The sequence below is a fragment of the Taeniopygia guttata genome, chromosome 7 (assembly GCF_048771995.1).
Source record: "Taeniopygia guttata chromosome 7, bTaeGut7.mat, whole genome shotgun sequence".
Taxonomy (NCBI): Eukaryota; Metazoa; Chordata; class Aves; order Passeriformes; family Estrildidae; genus Taeniopygia; species Taeniopygia guttata.
This window is the reverse complement of record NC_133032.1, coordinates 16201649-16224168: the sequence shown is the minus strand read 5'-3', so window position 1 is coordinate 16224168 and position 22520 is coordinate 16201649. Positions and strand designations below refer to the sequence as shown.

Genomic DNA, 22520 nt, shown 5'->3' with positions numbered 1-22520 from the left:
TATCCAACTCTAGTTTCGCTTTGTTGTGACAGTGGGTCAAAGAACACTGCTGTCCCTCAGAATGCTATTTTTACTAAAAACAAGACTCACTTTTCTTCATGTCTAACAGTAAAGATTGGATCAGTTAAGAGAATGTATAATTTTTCTTATTAAGAAAATGTTTATTTAGTGTCCCTAAAGTAATAAATGAAACAAAATGAAATCAATGTGTTATCAGAAAACATGCTTTTTTAAAACACAAAATTTTATCTGCATTGTGAAACAACCAAATTTTCACTACTTCTACAGGACTAAATTCTCCCACAATCCATAATTTATCCACTTCATGAAGGCAAGTCCCCTGAATGCTGAAACCTTCAGGTAAAGTATTTGCCTTTGGACCATACACAGGACACACCATGTGGGTGAGGTTTGGTTTAAAAGGTTTTCTGCTTTTCTCTCTATGTATGTACATCTGTCATCTTTTTCAAACATTTTTTCAGAAACATAGCAGTCATCACAAGAGTTGTAAACTACTATGATTTTAGAAAGACCATCAGTAACTGAATTTTCTAATTTTGGCAATTGTACATTTACCTGTAATCTCTGAAGAGTAATTCTTCTGCAAAGCATCTGTTTCTGAGTTATTCCTTATGGCAGAATAGGAATCCTCAGTTCTGTTATTGCCCAGGGAAAGAGATGACTTTTTTTAACATTAACAACCATAACTTTAATAAAGCAGAGGTTCTTATTTCCTTACTTAAAGAAATTTTTATTACCTCTACTTTCTCACTCAAATCTTGGTGGGGGTAGAAATTATGTACTGAACTTCACTTACAGAAATTAAAAACTTTCTGTTTCAACATTGTGAACAAAACTAAAAGCTTTTCAAATTTAAATACCTAATTTGTTTAAATTCTTCCACTTTCATACTACTGACAGTAGCAGTGCTGGGTCAAGAAAATGAACTCTGTTCTTTCTATAGGATAGTGAGACTATGTCCCTCTCTCTAGCTGAATGAGCTTTTACAGTACAACATGATGCTGATGGCAGGAAAGGACATCCTGAAGAACTGGGGGAATAAACAGCATAGCCAAGAGAATATGGAGTGGGAAGATGTGCCACCTGCCATAAAATGCTGCAAACACCCATGGCATCTCAGACACCGCTGAGGTCAACAGATGAAAAATGAAATTGCTCAGCCTTCTTAAAAAATGTAAGGCTTCTATCCAACGCGATCTCAAAGGAAACAGGCAACCTTCGATTCTTCCCAATGCCCATACCCCTCCCCCCCGCCCAAATATTGCCTACATTATTTTCCAGGGTAAACAAAGAATTTCAAAACAGACTTATTTAAAACCTTCCAGATTTCAAAGAACTGTTATCAGGAATCCTGCCACTAATCTTCAAAGCTCTTCAAATACAAAAACTTAAATTTTCTTAGGTACTTCACTGTAAGTCCAACACCACAGACCAAGAGAAGCACAGACTATGAGTAAGTGCTCACAAAGGATTAGATCAGTTCAAGTACAACACTACAGTAAATCCTGAAATGCATTTTCAAGTAGCAACCAAAGATCCATTAAAAAGTGGCACAACTCCTTTGTACTTATTCACTACTTTTCTGCTCCAACAGAACAGAGCAGAGACGACTAAACTTACACCTCTGGGTTCTGTAAGACAGGTTACTGAAGGTGATGAGTATAATAGTCATGAATATTATCAATGCTATCAGGAATCTATATAGGAAAGTCACATGCATCTAATCTTTGACTGAATAAATCAAGCAAAAAAAAATTCCTTGCAAACACACTGTCACTTCTGATCAACAGACCTGCTGTTCAGCTTACCTACCATTTAAAAGGTACATTTGAAAAATCAAAATTCTATTATAAAAGCCAGATTACTTAATTTAAAAATAAAAAGTGTGCACAGAACTACGAAGTATGACACAAACCATGCATCAGTGTGAATTTCAGCAGTTAATACAAATGAATCAGCTCATATACTGAGCTGTGCTACGTGCTCAACAGAGTCCTTCCAGATAGAGGACACATTCCAGTCATTATTCTGTGGCTACTTACTCAGCTGTGATTTAATAAAAGAAATTAAATCAAGTTTGAGCTCATTGTGCCAAAACCAGGTTAGCATTTTCTGCAGCTAGGCATGTTCCATTGTAGCTTTCTCACTGGCAAGCAAAACCTGTTTCTGCAGGTCAGAGGTAGGGGCAGAGTGAGAGAATGCTCTTCCAGCTATCACCATCTCCTTATATTGTAGATAAAACACAGACACTTAAAACCTAGGAACTCCTCTGCAAATGAAGTGTGACAAAAATAAATTTTTAATTTCTCTTCACCCACACCCACAGTGTTAATTTTATTCACTGGGACTTCTACCTGAAGGCCTGTGGACGTGGTCTACTTTAACTACTTTCAATTAGGTTTGAATGTCCAAAATCATGTTCCAAAATGCATATTCAGATAACAACACCCCAATGTTGGGATGCAAAGTGGGAGATGAAAACCCAAGACACTCCAACACACAATTTTACTGATTTTCCTATCCCCATGGTAGTTTTGCCTTGTTACTCTACAGAAAACAGAAGCTGAGCCATACCGTATACTGATCATAAACATCTCTGAGCACCAGTTTCTATCAGAGACTTAGCTTTTTATTATTTGACTTATGATGAATTAGTATCTAATGTTTACCATGAGTCCAACATCAGAGAAAAGCAGACAATTGCTATTCCTCATGTAAATTACAGAAACAGATTATTCTAACTGTTAATTTGAATCCTGATTTTCCCCACACATCTTGCTTCAATACATACTATAACCTAACTGGGTTTTCCCTGAGCCAATCACACTGCACAGGTGTGCAGTTATGTTAAATTTCTACAGAAATTTAACATAATAAACCATTCATGTAATTTAATTTTAAAAAAGCATCTATCAAGTGACAGTGTTGGGGGAAAAAATCTGAATTCTCTCATACCTTGGCATAAAACTACGTTTTTTAGCTCTAGTTACAATTAGAACACGTGATTTCCAATTTCCAAGTGAAATTCTGATTTTTAACTAAATTAATCAGTCTGGTTGCTCTATTGATTAGAATTATTTTAATTATTGATTTCTCTTAATTACTTCTTGAAGAGATGTGATAATAACTGAAGTCCCACTGCCAATTATGAGCATCTGATGACTTACAGGAACAGATTTACTCCCTGACAGCCCCAGATTCATAGCCGAATGTAAAATAATCCCCTAAGATAAGAGCTCCAGGACTGGTGTAAAATGTTGTTTTAACTAAGTGACCTTCCTGTGATGCAGGCTCAGGTGGGTGCTGCCTGCCCGCACAGACAGCAGTGACCCCGCTGTCCCTGTGTGCGAGGTGCAGCTGGAGCTCAACAGCGAGAGCCGGCCCCTGCTCTCAGGGCAGGGACCAGCAGAGCACCACATCCCTCCCAGGAACCCCCCATGGCACAGCTACACCCGCCCTGCCTCACTGTGGGGTGACACCCAAACACAACAGCTGAGGCAAGAAAAGCTCCATTTCACCATTTATGACAAGCGCTATCAAGTCTCAGAGAAGGTATCAAAACATCTTACTGACTTTATCTACATCTGGAGCAGACTTTTGGATAAGTGTGTGTAGAAAATATGCTTCATAAACCCACATATCTCCAAGAAGCAGAAGAAGGTGAGAACTCACTGCCCACATTCAGGTAGGCACCAGGCTGTGGTGGTTTGTCAACTGCTGTTGACCAGCGTTGCAAAATGTAACTACAGGTCTGACTCCAGATACACAAACAGCCTATGAACTGTAGGTCTAGCTGCGTTTAGAAGAACCAGTCAGACTCTGGAATAGCATGATTTACTAAATGCAACATACAAGGTTCCTCAGGACTGAGGGTGAGAATGCATTAGCTATGCTGTATGTAGCAGAGTAGCTACATACAGCACCAACAGTGCCATTGCAATCACAAGCTTAATGTCCCAAGTCAACACTCGGCACAACCTAAGACTCAAGGCTTACCAAAGCCTGTCTCTACTGGGGTGGGGGGGAGGACAAACCTGTCTGTCCCTGCAATTTCACTCAAATTCTCATCCCCTGCTGGATGCAGAAGTGGGGTACTTTTATTCAGTGTCACTGTGCTAAGTGCTGTGGGTGGGACTGCAGTAAAATCTTCCGTTCTTTGTGGGCATACTTGCAGAATACATCCTGGTAGGAAGTGTACTTGGTTAGCACAAAACATTTCTGGGTATCAGGCAGAAGAACAAGAGCACGTGGCCTATGCCTCACCTGCCATTGCCACCCCCAATGCCGCAGCAACACAAACCACAAGACTCCAGCCGATTTCCACACCTGTCCCTAGAGGCGCCACAGCATACTGAGCTTTGCATTTTCTTCACTACTTTATGCTTTTAACAACCAGTATTCAGCAAGAGCAGTTTGGTGAACACTGAGAAGAAAGGGTGTAACTTTATTTAATCAGATATGGCCCAAAAGAGTCATTAAAATCCAAAGTAAGATACACGAGCTTTCCATTTCAACACATACTACAGAATATTAAGCAGTAGGGTGCAGATTTTAAAACCCTCCCTCCTTTAATTGGCAATTTTTGAAATGTTTAGTAGGTAGCCGTGGCTCCTACTCAGCTAATGAAAACAACAGTGAGAACTAGGAGTGGTTTCTACTCACAATTATTTGAACGCCCTCCAATACTGCTCATGAAACAATCTTGATTGCTTCCAAAAGGAAAGTCAAAGTTAAGATACAAAAACCATATCAAAAGAAATCCAGAAATCCTCCAAGCTCCTGGAAGTATTCCCTCTCTCCACAGCAAAATTCTTTTCCTCACTTACATCCTGGAACTGTCCAAGGGTAACATATGATTTTCGCAACATACTTCAGAGAAGAAAAATTATCACCAATTCATTACAGTTCTATATGGAAAAAACTCTCAAAAGAAATCAAGCAAACGAATGGAGAAGATCTTCAATGTTTTTTAGAGCAAATATCCTGTTCATCAAAGTAAGAGGCTTCCACTGAGTAAATTACATTTTGATTTAAACAAATTCAAAAAATACCACAGTTTGCACCAAACTCAGATACTCTGCTGTCTCCCAAAGTTTTCTTCATTCCTTAAATTCTTTCCTTTTCCATGGTATCCTTCTACCCAAACAAGGCACCGCAACTTTGCCAGTCTTTCTTTAAAAGTGAAAGCAAACACATCTCTAGTGCCTGCTCTGAGCCTTAATAGACTGGAGCAGAAAACACAAAAGTGTTTCCTGGGTAAGAAACCATTAACCACTTCCACATATAGGTGAAATAAAGTAGTCACTGGTCTAACTAATTTCCAGGCTCCATTGAGCACAAGTTTCAAACTGAATAATGCTGCTCTCAGGCAACAATGCTGCCACTGCAGACTTAGCACTTCATTATGTTTTCAGAAAGACTCCACAAGGGGGGTAAATTCGGAAACTGACAAAGCTAAATGCCATGAAATGGCTCACCCTTGACTGGACAGTTAGACTCCTACATCCTTTATCTCTCCCAGTTCCAGAGCCCTCTTGGGAAAAAGTTTCATTAGATTATGCAAAATTAAGAAAACAGAGCCACTAGCTCTAACTCAGTTTAAATTTTACTACAAAATCACCAGTCACAAGTCATCTATCAAATGTCTCTCCAGGCAGAGACTCCAGATCACAATGTGGGCCATCTACAACCCTCAACCTGAGCTGTATTTTCACTCCTCTGCACTGATTTGGTGTCTACTGTTATTTAAATTAACAAACACGGACAACGGATGCATTTAACCACCATAATATTTCAACATAACTGAAGCTGGTCAGTGGGACAGACGCTGTGTGTGAATACTAGTGGTACCACTCCTGCTTCATGCTTGGATTTGCCATTCCACAACAGAAACAAGTCACAGGACAAGAGCAACACAGACTAATTAGCACAGAGAGATTATCCCTTCACAAACTTGGGCTGCTAATGGGAAGTGGAGCTGAACCATGCGTACCTCCAAAAAACCCTCCCCAGCAAAATACAACCAGTAACTGCGTCAGCAGGGAGCTTGTCTGTGATGCTTTTCACAGAGACACCCATCATGGTCAGATGTCATTAACAGCTATTTTAAGTGACTGAATATTCTCCTGATCTGCTACTCCACAGCTACATTTTGGAACTCATAGTGCAAAGCTGTGGCCAAGCACATTATTAATCTCTGTTGCCTGGAGGCTTGGCACTTGAAAGACTGCAATTTTCATTTTATTTCTTCAGCCTTTTTTAGGAAACAGATTATGACAGAAGCTAGAAAAAGAAGCCAAAAGCTGCACAAGGATTAGGGCAAGCTACTACAAAGCAAAACTGGATCTACAAAGATACCTGCTGTTCTGGAAAGGCCACTTATTATTGACTTTCTGAAAGTCACATGGAAAAATAAACACTTTCCCATCACAGTCCAGAGCCCAGCCTGTCTGGATGTGAAACGGGTTTTGCAGATCTCATTTCCATTGGTACAAAGCATTTTTCTTAGAAGAAATGGTACAGTCTGCTCCAAGTTTGTGTTTCAAAGTCCAGTTTTCCATTTCAGACACCACTCTCTGGCTTTAATCAGCAGATACCTCATAGTTTTCATACTGTCAAATAGCAAATGCAACCTATATACTGCTTACAGGTTTAATTTCTCGCTTACAATCTATACATTTTTGAGATCTAAAAGGAAAAGCACCCGTGCCAGGAACAGACCTGACTACGAACTGGTACTGTAAAATACGTATCAGACAGCTTTATAATTAATTTATGATAAACCTACAGGAGAAGTAATGTTAAAGGGATTTTCACGCAGGTTTTCTAACATGGCAGTGCCTGGTACTGCATGAAATCCTCTTAAAACAACATGAAGTTTAACTCAAAAGTGGCAAGTGCAACATATCAAAGAACTAACTTTGGAGCTGTTTCTGGCTCAGCCCCTGCCCACAGTCACTTTGTCTGCTCTGGAAGGACTGAACTACAGGAGTCCCACCACAGCCAGCTGGGCACAACCCAGCTACTCTCCGCTGCAGATGCACTAAACTGCAGGTGCCAACTGCAGGACAAGCAAGCAAGGACAGCTGCAGCAAAGCAGCCAGGGTGACCCAGCAGTCCCCACGTACCTGCAAGCACAGAGAGAGTGAAGTGTCCGTCCCTGCTGTCCCACCGCCGCAGTCCTGCTCTGCTGCCAAGAGCCCCCACGGCAGGGCCCTCTGTGGCCATGGCCTCACCCAGTGCCGCCCCCGCTCTGCAGCAGAATGGGCCCTGCAGCAGCAGCTGCTGTACCAAGCCTGTGCTGGGATCAGTGTCTTGGGGACATGGCTCACTCTACAGGCTTCAGTAAACAAGTGCATAACAGAAATTAGGAATTCCTGTCTCCCGCACTTGGGCTGCTGGCCATTCATGCCATAGAAAACCCCAGAATTCATTTAAAGCTCTTCACATTTGCAGGACTTGCCCTTGTATCCCCACAACACATGGCATATCTATAAAAAGTTCATGAAAAATTAAAGAAGTATCACTATATTAGGTACATTAGAAAATGAACAAGAAAGCAATAAAAACACTGAAACAGTTGCTTACTTACTTTTTTTGGAGGGGGGGAAAGAAATCTGAAAGCAGTGCACCCAGTCAGTATTTGAAGGCACTACTTGTTTGAGAGGTAACAACCTTAACAGGCATGTACTGTTCATTCAATGTGCTGAAAACCATTTTAAAAAATTATAGTAGATCTAATTCAGAACTAAACAAATATTTGGGTTGAAATGTCATTCCTCTATTTCCTGCACAGAATGAAGTACATCAGTTTCATTTATCACCATAATTAAGCGATTTAAAGGCATGAAAGAAGTACAGGAAGGGGGATGGACATTTTACTGTAGAATCAATGGGCAATATAACACACTACAGCAACTAATACAGTTCTGCAGAATTTGAAGAGCAACTGCTCCCCATGCTAACCCAAGCCATTATTCCTTCACTCATACATCCAATATTGAGATTACCCCCCTGCTCCTTCTTTTCCAGACTTACCACCATCGCCCTCTGAATTGCAGGGGAAATACCAAGACAGGTAGCAACCTCCTACACTAGATACACAACCACATAAATTCTGCCTGATTCAAGGCCTGAACAGAAGTTCATCACATTTAGTTAAAATAAACCAAGCAGTACCCCAGGGGGAAGGAAGCTCACCCACACCAGACCAACACTGGCACCTCTGAGCTGAACTGTGCCCCCTACCCAGCTGCCAACCTAAGCCTGTGGACTGCAGAGGAGTACCCTGTGGGAATGGGCTAAAGAACTCTGCACGTGCAGAAAAAGCGTGGACTTTCCTCATACGTAATCCCTAATAAGAGCTTCAGAGAATGAGTACATGAACAGCCTTCAACAGCCCAGAGGCACTTGCATGCTAAAGCACAGTTCTAAGTATTCCTTCAGTCTTAAAGCCATCATAGCCCTGGGCTAAATGCCTATAATCGGATCCACAGTTTGTGTAAGACTTTTCTTCAAGCCATGAACTTAATGACAAAAGCAGATGTATCTGGATACATGACGCATTGTGGCCCCACGCCTTGAAATTAGCTGAAAACACAGGCACTCAAGTCACTTGAAAGAACATCACTCCAATAAGGTATTTTCCTAGGAGAAACAGGTCATAGAAATGCCTGTGCAGCTGGGATGCTCAAAGAGCCCTTTTTTTATAGTCCATGCAGATACTCAAACACTGATCAAACAGATCAACAGAACTAAATGATACATTAACAAGAAACTGCTCTTTATACACATCTGTGGAAGAAGAAACCATTATATTCTACTGTGAATAGGAATGCTCAAACTGAGAATTTCAACCAGCTTTAAAAACTTAAGAACAAGATTTTTTGCAAAAAAAACTTATGTTTGAGACTATGCCAAGAAACGCACTGCATCCTCTTACTCTATGTATTGCTATTCCTCCACATGCACACATACCTAATTCTACACACATCCCCTCATACATACATTTTTTTTTGCCACTCCCTACATTCTCACTTGAGCAGAACCTAGAATTAGTTTTTTTCAGGTATTTTTAACACCCTATGTTCCTGTAAGCTGCAAGTTGTGCAAACAGTATTGTAGCTATTTCTAGGACTAGATCTCTTCTGACACCAGTTTTCTTCCACTATATGCAGGAACACAGCTTGGCTGGTAAGAGAATAAACTTACATCTTCAGCAATATTCAGGGACCACACCACATAATTATCACACATTTATCTAGCAGAAAAATAAAGTGAGTGGATAAAAAGATTACAGGGACTTGCAAAATGACACCATATTTGTAGTAGCAGTTACAAGAGTTGGCTGTGTAAGAAAAAGATGTACCAAATTTATTTTCGCATCTTTGGCCAAGAAAACATGGTTTTCACTTGAAGGTTTTTCACACTACACAAACATGGATAATTAAAATGGCTTTTCATACACTCTGCTAGACATCACTAACATCTAAGAGCCAGCAGGCTAAACCATTATGCAGCTTCAGCTGCACTGATGACAAAGTGCAAGGCTAACAAATCTTTATAATTCCCTTAGCAGAGTATTGTGAAAACAGCATTAAGTAAAGGACACAAAAAATTCAGCCTCACATGATGGTGTCCGTGCTATCTGCAACAGCTAGTTGCCACTTTTGACCACTTCCAGGATAAACATGCATTTCCTTCAGACCTTTGACCCATGCATGTGCTGCTGAGCAAACAACCCCCGGCAATACAGGAGTGAGTTGTCTCCAGCATATTTGCAATTCTTTGTTTTTTTAAAGATATATTTTATAGACCTACTTTTGAGGAAGGTGACAATGACAGATGCAACATGCAGAGACTAAACACATACAGCTCCATTTCAAAAAAACTGTCATCTTCACTAAAAAGGAAGAAAAATTCAGTCTAAGAAAATTCTGCCATTCCTATCGACACTAGCTATCACCAAACTCAACAATGCTCATCATTCCTATCTGCTGTTCTCTATTTCTTAGATGATCTCCAAACATCTTGAAAATAGAAAAAAAAATGCAAGGAATACAGCTTAAAAGTAGCCTAGAAACTCACTAGCTGGCAGTGAAATCCAGTGCATGATCTCTCCATTTTACCCTGGAGGGACTAGAGTACATTTTTATGCTGCAGATGGCATCTTGACAGGGCCCATCGCATAAATCCCTCCCTTTTTCCTTGATTCAGCAGACCTTCTCCCTTCCTAACACAGTCTAATCATCCTCACACACATTAGCTCAACTCCTTGAAAAAAAATCTACATTAGGAAATTACATATTTTTAGATGCAGTTCTGTAAGAGAAAAAAAGAAAAACAGCCACTGCTCCAGCAGATCTAAAAATGATCAACGCATACTAGTAAATGCTCCAAAAATCACAATGCAAGAAGCAGTACCTTTTGCCTTTCACTGGTATTTTGGTACAAAAATCTGTCTCAGGTACTTCACAGCAGAATACACACAGCCTGTTCTTTAAGCTAAACCAAAACAACTGCACTTTTCTAAAGAAACTGCTGTGCAATTCTCAAAATAATCTTAGAAAATGTGATACTCAAAATACATTAAACCCAAGGGAAGTACATTTTAAGAAGAATACAATATGTTTGATGCTACAGCTGCAAAAGGAGCTTTATTAACCTATGGTATAATTCATATATTTTTAGCATACAGAATGATTCCTTTAAAAATTGAAGTAAAACCTTTTTTCCACGTTTATGTCTGTTTTCTAAGCTACATACTTCTCCCATTAATTCCAAAGCAGTAACTTGCTTATGTATATTGCAATCAAAAATATTTAGTGCTAATAAAGCAATTATTAAATGTTTTCCAGACTATTCTGCATAGTTCATCAAATATTCCTGTGCTGTTACCTACCGTTGCTAAATACCACAATAAGGTGCTCATTTCCCAGCTAATGTTTCACAGTACAGACCACCATCTGCTCATACAATAATATGGATTTTTACTTACTTGCTCTAAAACTGACATTTGCCCAATAGCCTTATCTCAGTCTTGTCCTTTCCACAGACTATGTCCTCAGAACATGGCATTTTTACAGTTATGGCCAGAATGACTCATCTAGACCCAGGCTAGTCCTGAAACATTTAAACAATAGCTGATTTTAAATGCAGTTCTTTTAAAATGAATGTGCTATCTCCAATGAGAATTTACCAGAACGCATTCCTTACAAAACTTAAGAGTTGCTCTGGCACACGCAGGTGGCATTTAACAGAGGAAAAAAGAATGGCCCATGCTGACCAATGAACAATTTACTGCTGTAAGATGCCAGGCAACCGAATATGCTAATTTCATTTATTTGGTGGAGAAATCATACAGCAGTAAATTAGATCAGTAATCATTCTTCTTTGCTTGTTAGGCCTTATGAAAGCATTTATGAGAAGCCAACCTACCTGTCTGGCTTCTGCCACCGATAACCAAGAACATAATTCAGAATCAGTACTGGGAAAAAAGCTAGCCTTCTGCAGTTTGCTCCTCCTGTAACAATTACACATCCCTTATACAACATAAATTCACCTCACTTTTTTCACACATGGTATTAGCACAATGGATCTTCCTTGAAAATCTGTCCCTTACCACTACAAGAAAACTCTTCAACTGCTCCTCCTTTCCAGCTTCATTTGATCCTGACCTTTGCCACAGGACATCTATCTTGAACACAAACTCCTCTACAAACGGCCTCCTATCACTAAGAAAGCAAATAAGTATACTAAGCAGGTTATCTAAGAATAGTTTGCATAGACAAAATCGCAAAGACACTCAAGAGAAGAAAATACAAGGATCAGTGACACAGTAAAATCACAGCCTAAGAAAAAATATTTGTCAATGTTTTAATTGACAGAAGCGCTAACTAAGGACCATCACTCTTACAGCTTTTAAACCTGAAGGTGTAAACATGCATTAATTCAGTTCACCCAAAGTCTGAATTACACTACACCACCTCTGCAAGCAGAAATTGCCATCTTCCACTGCAGGCCAGCATCATCCAGCTATTTGTTGCTGAAGCAAAGCATCTCTGAGCCCAAGCCCCCAGAGAACACAAAAGCACTGGCTAAATGCCACTGGGGCTGCACTGCAGCAGTACAGCAATGCCAGCAGATCTGCTGACCTAAGGCAACTTTGTTATGTGGTGATATAAAAGCTCACAGTAGAGACGTGCAGCATCAGCAAAACCTGTACCAAGTAAAATTTTCAGTAAGACACTGCAATTTTTAGGATTTTATGGCTGGTAATGGACAGTGCAGTCTTGACATAAAGTGCCTATCCACAGCTTTCAATACAGCTTTTCAGCTGATGGGAGAATCCTGAATGTTAGTAACTACAGTACGCTTTTCTGCCTCGCACAATAACAAGAAACTTATCTGAATTCAGCTCCCTACTACTACTGAAAATAATATCAAAATTACTTGCAAGTAGATCTTTGTGGGTCCCTTGCAACTCAGGACAATTTGTGATTCTATCATTCTAAACCAAAAAAAAAACCTGGCTAACAGGTGTTAAGATTTACACTTGGACTGACCTTAAGGATCTTTCCCAACCCAAGTGATTCTAGGACTCAATGAAAATAATATACAAATTTAGATATTCTTGATGCTTGCATTTTAATTCAAGACGCTTAAATCATTGTGAATTACAACCAAACTGGAATGGATTTGCTCGACATCTTATATAGAATATGCATACATACAGACTGTATCTCTATATATTCTATAAAAATACATATATAGTGAGTAGCTAGCAATTGTATTTTTATTCTAACAGTAATATAACATAGAGTAGCTAATAAATGCATAATCAGTGTAGTCCCCATCTAGAGACGCTGGATACACTCACGTTTTCATCACAGAACCACATACATTTTACATGTTTCTCCTATAGCTCTGACCCCAGTCACAGACCCCTCTAAGCTACAAACCTTCTTCCAGTCTGCAGATGAAATGTGCTGCTGTTGTGCCACCATTCCCCTGCAGAACCAGAACTACCTTTCATCATATTTATAAATTAAAAACAGAACAAACTTACACAGGGCAATAAACCCAGATTCTTTAGAGCTCCATCAGCCTTTTCTGCTGCTTGATTCACTGTGCTTGACAATGAACCAGAACCAAACACAAAAATCCAGGGAGATTGCCTTGGTACCTCCAACATTAATGTTCCTCAATGCACATAAAGTTTGCATTCAGCTGTCTTTCACACCCACACACCATTAGCAATCCACTTTCAGTTACCATAAAAGATTTTCTCCTCTCCATCTGACAAACTTTCCAACTCTTCTAATCTGAAGATACACAAAACCAAAATCTTGTTATTAGTCCATAGCTTTATACTCAGTACCGTTTACAACTAATGTCAAAGCAATTGAACAGTCATCTCTTCATAATGGTGAAAGTTAAGTAATTCATTAGAAAACATGGCATTTGTAGCTAACACTAATAAACTAATTTGCCATTCAAAGCTAACATGAAATCCATAGCATTCTGTGAATAAGAAAATAAGAAGGTCAAAAGCAAATATCATGTTTAATCAAAGGCTATTTCAGCTGTACCTTTATTTGTCACACCTCCTAGACATTCTCCACCCTCATCTTTACAGAGGATTATTGCAATGATTAACACTGAACAATCCTGTGTGAGGAAGAGGGAACCATTTCACTTAACAAATGCGTAAGAGAGGTAAGAGAAAAATTACACATAATTTCACTTGTTTTTCCAAGCCATTAGCCCTTGAATACAATCAGCGTATTTTACCTTCTCTCATTTTCTTGTTTTTCCAGAGATGGACTAATCCTGCACATGCTTAATGACAACCTAATTTTGTAAAACTTGAGGGATAGAAAGGTGCTCAAACTGACAGGTTTCTTTGAAATAAGGGTCCCTGCCAGATGAGATTCCAAGTATCACTCTTAATTATGCTTCAGTATGAATTGGGAGTTTTTGTATTTTTGGCAACTACTTAACAGTATTCACACTCTAAATGTAACTGTATTTTGAAATTAGCATCTATTCAAGAAGAAAGGGTAAAACAAATACTTCTATCTGACTAAGAGATAGCTGTATATAAATTCACTTTTGCAGCAGAGGTAAAACAGACCCAAACGCACCTGGGAATGCAGAGGTATTGCACCCAAGTCCTGCTGTTAGGTAACAGGCAGCATGAAGGCATTAGACATAATTGTTTCTCAGCAGTAGACCTCAGTGTGACCTCCTGTTCCCATAACTTTCTACCTTCCCCAAGTATCCAGACAGCAGATACCATTTGTTCCATCTATGAAGAATCCGTCAATTTAGAAATTGCATGAGGTTTCCATGGAAAAGACCACATAAATCCTTTGGTATTAGCTCAACCTAGCTCATTTTTATCTGATATAAAAATGCAGCCTAACATGGAAGGCTTCTCTTCAACACTCCCCACCAAACCTCCTTCTTCAGAAGGCAGAACTCACACAAAGTGAGCTAAACACAGCTCAGTCCCTAGAACAGCTACAGTTCAGCATATTTAATGTCTTGTTCTCATAAAGCCACATACTACAACTCTTACAGACACAAAAATTATGTTCAAAGTGCCTACAACATGCCTGTTTGACATAAAAGGTTTCATTCCAAGCATACTACCCAGCAGCTACCCAGGGTAGCTTTCCAATTATTTATGCTAAAACTCACAGATTTGAAAAATGGCCAAGACACCTCATACTCAGAAGCACATGTCACCATAAAACGCAGTTTGTCTAGTTTGGTTTTGTCTCTAATAGAGACCCTTGCTTCTCATGAAAGCCTGGATTCAGAAAGCCATGTCAAGGCAGATAGCATCTGGCTCTGCTCTTTCCCCACATTGGACTGCCCGAGGAAGCACTTACTAGACATACAATACAGAACTTTCATGCCAATAATCTCTGAGGCATTTCAGCCAAATAGTACATACCAGCTTGAATACTGTGACTGTCCTTGTGTTTCTGCTGCTTCTTTCTTCTCAGTAATTGGCTGTCTGCATATTCCTACACACTCATTCTGCCAGGACTGACAATACAACAGGAGACTAACAAGCTTCAGGCATTGCTTTCTTGGTCGTACTAAAAGAGTCTACTAAAAGTAGACTTATGCAAACATAATCCTGTCAAGAATTAAGATAAAGGCCTCTGGAAAGGAGCTCATAGATTTGCATTTCATTCCTCAGGATACTATGGGTCATTTTATCTGCTAGATGGAAGATGAAACATGGGTGTATGTGACTTATACTCCTCTACACACTGTAATTCTTATGAAATCACACAGGAGCGCAAGTGTGAGCAAAATGAGCCCACAGGATTTTTCAATTTACCACCTAACTTTATGAAGAATATTATTTCTTTCCAGCTTCCTCCTCCTGTAAACTCTACATGGATAATGAGTGTATCTTGCCTTGAATTAAAACTAAATATTTGAGGAGGAGGCATTTATTTAACAATAATACTTTACACTCACACGCTATCCAGCACTACTGGATAGGGTGGGGTCCACCACTGCTCCGCTATGGACACAAAGCAGCAAGGATGCTGACGATGTACACAGGAGCCTTAATATTTTGCCTTCGTAATTTCCCAAAAGAAGTTTCATGCATATATCACTAGCCCCGACTTATTTTTCCTAACTTCTTTGTATCACCTCTCATCCGCATTCCCGGGCAGGGTCTGTCTCGAACAGCAGACCCGGAGTTACCCGAGGGCGGGCATGCCACGGAGCACAGACGCGGGAGCTCGGGAGGCTCCGGCGGCGCAGATGACCGCTGCCGCGGGTGCAGCCTGCCGGCGCGGCCCGCGCAGGAGCGCGCCGCGGCGGGAAGGGCTCCCAGCGGCGGCGGCTGCCGCTCGCTTCCCCTTTCGAGCCCCGGCTCCGCGCAGGTCCCCGGCCGCGGGGGCGGCCCCCCGCTCCGCCGCACGGCCCCGCCGCTCGGCGCTGCCCCGGCTCCGCAGCGCCCCGCGGCAGGTGCTGCCCATCCCTCGGAGGGCCGCCGGCGGCCCGGCCCCGCTCCCGCCGCCGGCCGGACACCTCGCGGGGGCTGGCGACCCCGGCCCGCCGCCAGGGGAAGTTTCCCGGCGGTGGAAGGTAGGAGGGTCCCCGCAGGCGGCCCGGGACGGGGCCGGGCGGGGCGAGGTGCACTTACAGCCGTTTCTCCTGCGGCTGCAGCTGCCGGTGCATGGCCAGGGAGAAGCCGAAGAGGCTGCCCGTCTCCCCGCTCCAGCTGATCACGTTGTCCGTGTCCAGGTTGAAGGCGCCGGCCAGCCCCGGCAGGAGGGGCAGGTAGAGGAGAAGCAGGGCCGCCATCTGCTCTTGCCCGGCACGGGAACCTGCCGCCAGCGCCGCCGCCGCTCCCCGGGCCGAGCGCGCCCGTTGTGCCCCGCCGGCTCCGCGCGGGACCCGCCCCGCCCCGCCCTCCGCGGGTGCCCGGCCCCCGGCACAGCACAAAATGTCCCCGGGGCCGGGCCCCTTCCCCTGGGAGGGGCAGCCGAGGGCGTCGCCCCGCCCGTGAGTCGCCCATCACCTCCCGGGGCCCCCAGGGGGCTCACCGTCTGCCGCGGCCATGGTCTCGGATGGTTTGTACTTCGCGACACAAAATAAAGCCTTACCGAGGGGCGAATCACGGCCGCAGGTGAGGACCGGGCCGTAGCCCCCGTGCACCGTTGGGGAAAAGGGCAGAGAGCTCCCACGGCAGGGGGAGATGTGTTTGAGCCATCAAACCATGTCCCCCTGGGGGGCTGATACCGGTCTGGCTGCTGCTCAGCGCCGTCAGGTCGGTCCGGGTACCGACCACGGGCATAACACATTGCCCAAGCGTGCTAAGGTTGGTACAGAACTATGGACAGTATGATCCCAGTATTGAGTCTGTATTCCCCAAATTTCTTCACACGTGCAAGAGAAGAACTAAAATAAAAAGGACTGGGGAAAAAAAATATCTCTTTTTCCAGACTATTCACAGACCACATGAAAACAGAAACTGAAGACTACCTGAATCTCCTCCTCCAGCATTTCCTGTCTCTGAACATATCTGAAAATTTTTTATTCCTACCTTTTAATTGTTCAAAAACAGTATGTTGGTTTGGATCCCAGGTCATTTTCTCATATGCTTTCACTCATAACTCCAAAAGCTTTTTTGCCAGCATACCTTATCAACTTAACCCACTCCAGAGAAATAGAGAGGTTTTGGTTTTTGAACAGAATCTTGGTTTAGTGCTCTGGTTTAGGGAAGCAGATGCAAATTTTTAAAACCTCACTAATTCTAAGCAGTATGACAATACTCAGTTGTTCTTTTCTACTGGTATCTAGAGTACAAAGAGAGAAGCTAAGATTCCAGAGAAACTGAGAAAAGGGCAATTGAGACAGAGCACTCAAATATGTTGATACTCCAAATAACTCCTTCTGAAACAATACTCCCACAGAGTTAATCCAAACTACTTTTTCCAGAGTTAATTATTCTAGGATAGCTCCATGTATAGACAAGTCTTTGGCTCAAGTCCAAATCACCCTTGATCAAAAGAGGGGAAGAAAACGCACCAGAATTGTGTTTCTAATGTAGAAACAAAACATTTTGTTAAATTAGGTTCCCAGATATTTATTGCTAATAGAGTCCTTCCCTGCTTGCTCCTCCATGTCCAACTCCTTCAGTCTTAATCCAGTGTTCAATCACTGCCACAGCAGAAAATTGTACTGGCATAAATACTGCCTTAGTTTCACTTAAGGACCTATAAGAGGGAAGGGTCCCAGACTAATTACAGGCTGTTTTACTACAATCTACGTTTTTCACAGTAATTAGTAAAGATTTGAAAACAAGTCCTTTTAAAACAGTGTTGATATCTGTACCAAAGTTTTAGCTGTTTTGGGACAATCGAAACTTGTGTGCTTCTAATACTCTTACAGTAACTATAGTTAATTTTTAAGTAATGCTTGTACTCAGTAACTTGCAAGAAGTCACAGAAGTACTTTCATCCAGAGCTTCCTGAATGATACTGGCACATTAGGTTTATTTTACTTCCCCCCCTCCCTCTAACCAACACTGCCTGAGCATGTTGTATTTGTTTGTTCATATCCACAGAGATTGCTGAGGGGAGACAGAATTTTCTCATCTCCAGATGCAGTAACAAGCATTCCAAGACATAGTAACATTAACACCTGTCTCAAGGGACTACAGCAAGAACAACAAAAATAGAGTGTATACAGGGTGGAGCAAAACTGCACATGAACAGCTTATAATTACCTTGGATGGTCTCTCATCATTTCGTGCTATTTTCATTTGCTCTAGATGAGGGGAGAGGAGGGAAAAAAAAGGTTTTACAAATATGTCAGTTTCCTTCCTTTGCTCTTCCTCCAAAATAAACATACTGTGAGTTATCTGTAGCTAACACATACTTCAGGAATTCCTCTTTTGTACAATCCTGGTATAAAGGGGGACCATACGAAGATTAGGTATGATGACCAATTAAACACGAGCATTCGGTTATGCTTAATAACGCAGCGATTCTAAGAAATGCAATGGCCAGATCAAAGCAGTTGCTCTTTTTTGGAACAAACACTCTGCTATTGCTGAGTTTTCAAGCTGTCTGCTTATTAATGGTGTGTTGATACTCAGCTGAAAGGCTACAAGATGTTTGCATGTTGTGTCTACACAATGAGCAAGCCTCAATGTGTAGACACATGTATTACTGCCAGCAATACTTTCCTCCTCTGTACAACTGTGTAGCTAATTACAAAGTAAAAAATAAATTCATTTCTAGAAAATAAAAGAGGTGGAATGCAGAAGCTAGAGCTTGGCAAGACATTTGAAGGGTTTCCCTAGAAGGAAGGCAAGGCACAATGTTTTACATTTCTGAAATTCTATCCTTTGTATCAACAATGTACTACACAAAGAAATACACAGTTTGTGGATGTTCAGCTGTGCAGCTTTAATGCAGCACATCAAATGGTCCTGAAAAGACAAAATACGTAAACAACTCCATCCCATTTCCTTTTAAAAATTGCTTGATTTCTTAATTTATGTAATTCCAGATGAAAAAAAAAAATTATATCACCAAAAAGGTTTGGTTTACTATAAAAGTTCCAACGATATAGTATTGTTTCAATTCAGAAATATAAACTAGGTTTAAGTGTTAAGTAGCTTGAATGGTTGGATGGTTTCTTTGAACACAATATCCATACCATTTCTAGAACTGCACATTCTAGAAAAATTATATACATTTATTAAACAGACCCCTCTTAACAGCTACAAGAAACACCTGCATTTTTATGCAGCCAGGTTATCAGACTATCTTTGCCAGTATATCCTCATAGCTGTTCTTAGTTCCCTAACAATCATTAGAAATAGCAAACAGCAGCATGGGAGATAAAGGGGCTTCAAATGGTGATTGAAATAAACTGCTCAATACCATGTAAGCAGAATGTGTTGCTTTAAACAATCTAAATCCAGAGAATTAACATAGTTATATTTACACACTTGGTATTCTCACTTACACAGACATAACACTGATTGTATTTATGTCATTTATAACTGGATGAGGAATGTCTCAGTCTCTCTTTACTGTTTTTTCAGAAAGGTAACCAAAATGCAGCTTTTTTACTAATTGCTCTAGTTAAGCTACAGTTCCAAATGAAGATGTTACTACTTTCCTATAACTTTGTTTTTCTCTTTGATGTCTAAAACAACAAGATGACATTCTGCCATCCTTTACTTACTTGTAATGTTAAAATATTTTACGTCGTTAGATGTAGTATTACACAAATAAAAATGAGTCAAAAGAAATATTTCAGTCCAGAGATGGAATTTTGGTGAACACTGAGACCAGTGTTCACCAAAGAACACTGAAGCACTTCTTTCAGTCTTTTACATCTAGAGAATGTTTTTCCACCCAAGTTGTCAGGTACATTCCTTAAGTAGTTTTGGAATCACTAGAACTGTTTGGAGAGTAAACATCTATGTAAACATACATGGAGGCACTTAATGAGCGTAGCTGTGCAGAGATCAGAGGAACACTGGTGACAAATGGGAATCAAGCAGCCATAGTTTGTATTTCTATGGAAGGAATTAAAGATACACCTTCAAAATTACTTAAAACTAAAGCATAAAGTTGCAGCGATTTTGAATGTATGCCTGTGTTTTAATTCACTAGTAACATACACCACTGTGTAAGATTTGCCCCACCATAAGGCAAGATACACATCACAGGCACCTTTGCAGCCCCATTCTGTGGTTCTCTCAGAGACATTTATATCCCCAAAGCTCTTACATTACCACAGCTGAAATTTGTATCACTGACTGCATCCCAGACCCATTTGTACCATTCATGCTTTTCTTGATCTGCCATATGTCCTGCACATGAAACCTTGCCTCTCTTGGAGAACTTTTCACCAGTGTAGAGAGACATAACCTGATACCAGATGCAAACTTTTGTGTAGTTCTAGCCAACTCTCCCTCAATGTGCATCTTAAATTAGCTAATATGCACCAAAGCAGCCAACAATGGCTTATAAGGAAGCAGAGGAGATCTGAAAGATAAACAAGGTATTTCTTGGGTAGGTGTTGGCAGGGAGGGAAGAGAGAAGGCTTACAAGCAAGTTATACACAGGCCCTCCCAGGAGATTTTCCCCAGGAATTTTGAAAGCAAGATGAACCTTCACAGGACATATTTTAACCCCACCAAGAGCCAGAAAGGGTTATTGTTCAGGACACTTTCACTCTCCTAGCTCACAGAGACCTGACTAAAGAGCCTTTGGCCATCACCCAGAACACAATTCCACACAACTTTGATAGCACTTACCTCCAAGAACTGCACTGGGTTCTGATGCTGGGCAGGACATGGCCCTGGGACAGAACCTGCAAGGCACAAGATCAGGAGCTCCAGTCACTCAAGGACTCTGGTCTCTAGGTCATGATCTAGCTTACTGTAACAGCACAGCTGAGAGCCCGAGTGCCTCTGGCAGCAAACTAGTGGAAACAGCTGCTTGGTCATTTCCACACTTGTTACACCTGTCCTCCCATCAGGTCTGGATCAGACCCAGCTGTGAGGCCAGCCAGCTGGCTGTTTGGCTTCCATGGGGGAGGTAAAGCTCCCTCGGATTGCACAGAGGCTTCCAGTGATTCGCAAGAACCATGCAAAGAAATCCAACTTCTTTTTTTTCTAACAGATTTTAATTTTTCTGTAGCCACTGTCTTTAGAAATTCTGGTACTACAGCCAGCTCATTTGCATGTGCTAACCAAACTGTGTCTGCCACTGATTCAACAGGACCTGTGGTCAAGACATGTTTAAACATGGTTTCATGGTTTTCAGACAGCTGCAGACAAACCCAGCAAGGGCTGCTTCTCTGCTTAAGGTCTAAAGCTAGCAGTCTCAGAAAGATGCTTCCTCTACTTCCTTTACTTTTTCTCTTTGCTAATAGAAAACGTGTCTTCTTTTTTTTTTTTTTTTTTTTTTAAGAAAAATAAATCTAACAAACATATTCACTTTTCTCTTTAGATTAACACCCTGCTTTCTGAAAAACAAATTGGACAAGACAGACTAGAGCACTACAGGAATCTCTTTCTAGTTCTTCTGGATCACCACCAGTTAAAACTATTTATTTTCTGGAAAATTTATTGTTTTAATTAATCATAGTCTTTTAAATCAGTCCATAATGAGTAAATTCAATATTTTGTTATATTAAGTCTCACTTGCTAACATACTCACTAACAATGATGAAAATGTTAATTATGCAAAGGCTGTTAAAAAAGTTTCTAAATAAAGTCTTTAAAGGTCCAGTCCACTCAGGATCTGAGCTACTAACTGAAGGAAAAGCAGGTTGTTCTCCTTGCTTTGCCTGGATATGAACAGCAGTTATGTGGAGGCTGAGACACACTGCAGCTCTCATAAGCTCCCTGCCGAACAATGCAACCTTTAATTTCTGGAGTTTTGTACGTTTTCTATAGAAACAAAATATTCTTCTACCATGATGCCCATCTTCCTGTACCATTTTATATTAAAAAACTATCAGATGCTTTAGCTTTCTCATATAGTCAAACAAATTAAGAAATTTAAATCAACAAAATAAGACAATCTGTTATCCAAGGAAGAATTTTTTTTAATACTATATTTTATCCAACCTTGAACCATTTACAGCTATCAAAGGAAAAAGACTGAGGACTGTCTGCATATGCAGTATTTTCCAATTAACTGCTTCTGTTTAATTATTAAACAACTACATTAGGATCAACAGGAAGAATTTTTTTTTTCAGAATAAGACTGTTCACACATGAGTTAATCAGAAACAATTTCATGTTTAAGCAAGCACTACGGAAGTATTCAGACAAAAAAAAAAATTAGTTCCTCTTCAATTCCAGATTTATTCAATGAAAATATTCATTGCATGATGCTACCATGACCGGGCAGGCTTAGTGAGTGAACTGCAAATCTAATCAGTTTGGCAAAGGGTTTTATGGAAGCTGCTGTGCTGGCTTCGCT

At 40.9% G+C, this 22520-nt stretch overlaps 1 protein-coding gene across 8 annotated transcripts in view; it reads right to left on the bottom strand.

Moving 5' to 3' along the window:
- ITGA6 (integrin subunit alpha 6) overlaps positions 1–20893 on the bottom strand; it is a 46200-nt gene extending 25307 nt beyond the window's left edge. For 2 of the 8 annotated variants that reach the window (XM_041717527.2, XM_041717526.2), the window contains exon 1: positions 16202–16498. In XM_041717527.2, the coding sequence (XP_041573461.2) occupies positions 16202–16362 (161 nt within the window). In that variant the 5' untranslated portion in view covers positions 16363–16498. Of the gene's footprint in view, positions 1–14983; positions 15174–16201; positions 16499–18289; positions 18309–20842 lie in introns of those variants that run through there. The other 6 variants (XM_012574933.5, XM_002198790.7, XM_030277468.4 and 3 more) reach the window with 5 other exon arrangements.
- Positions 20894–22520: the final 1627 nt, after the last annotated feature.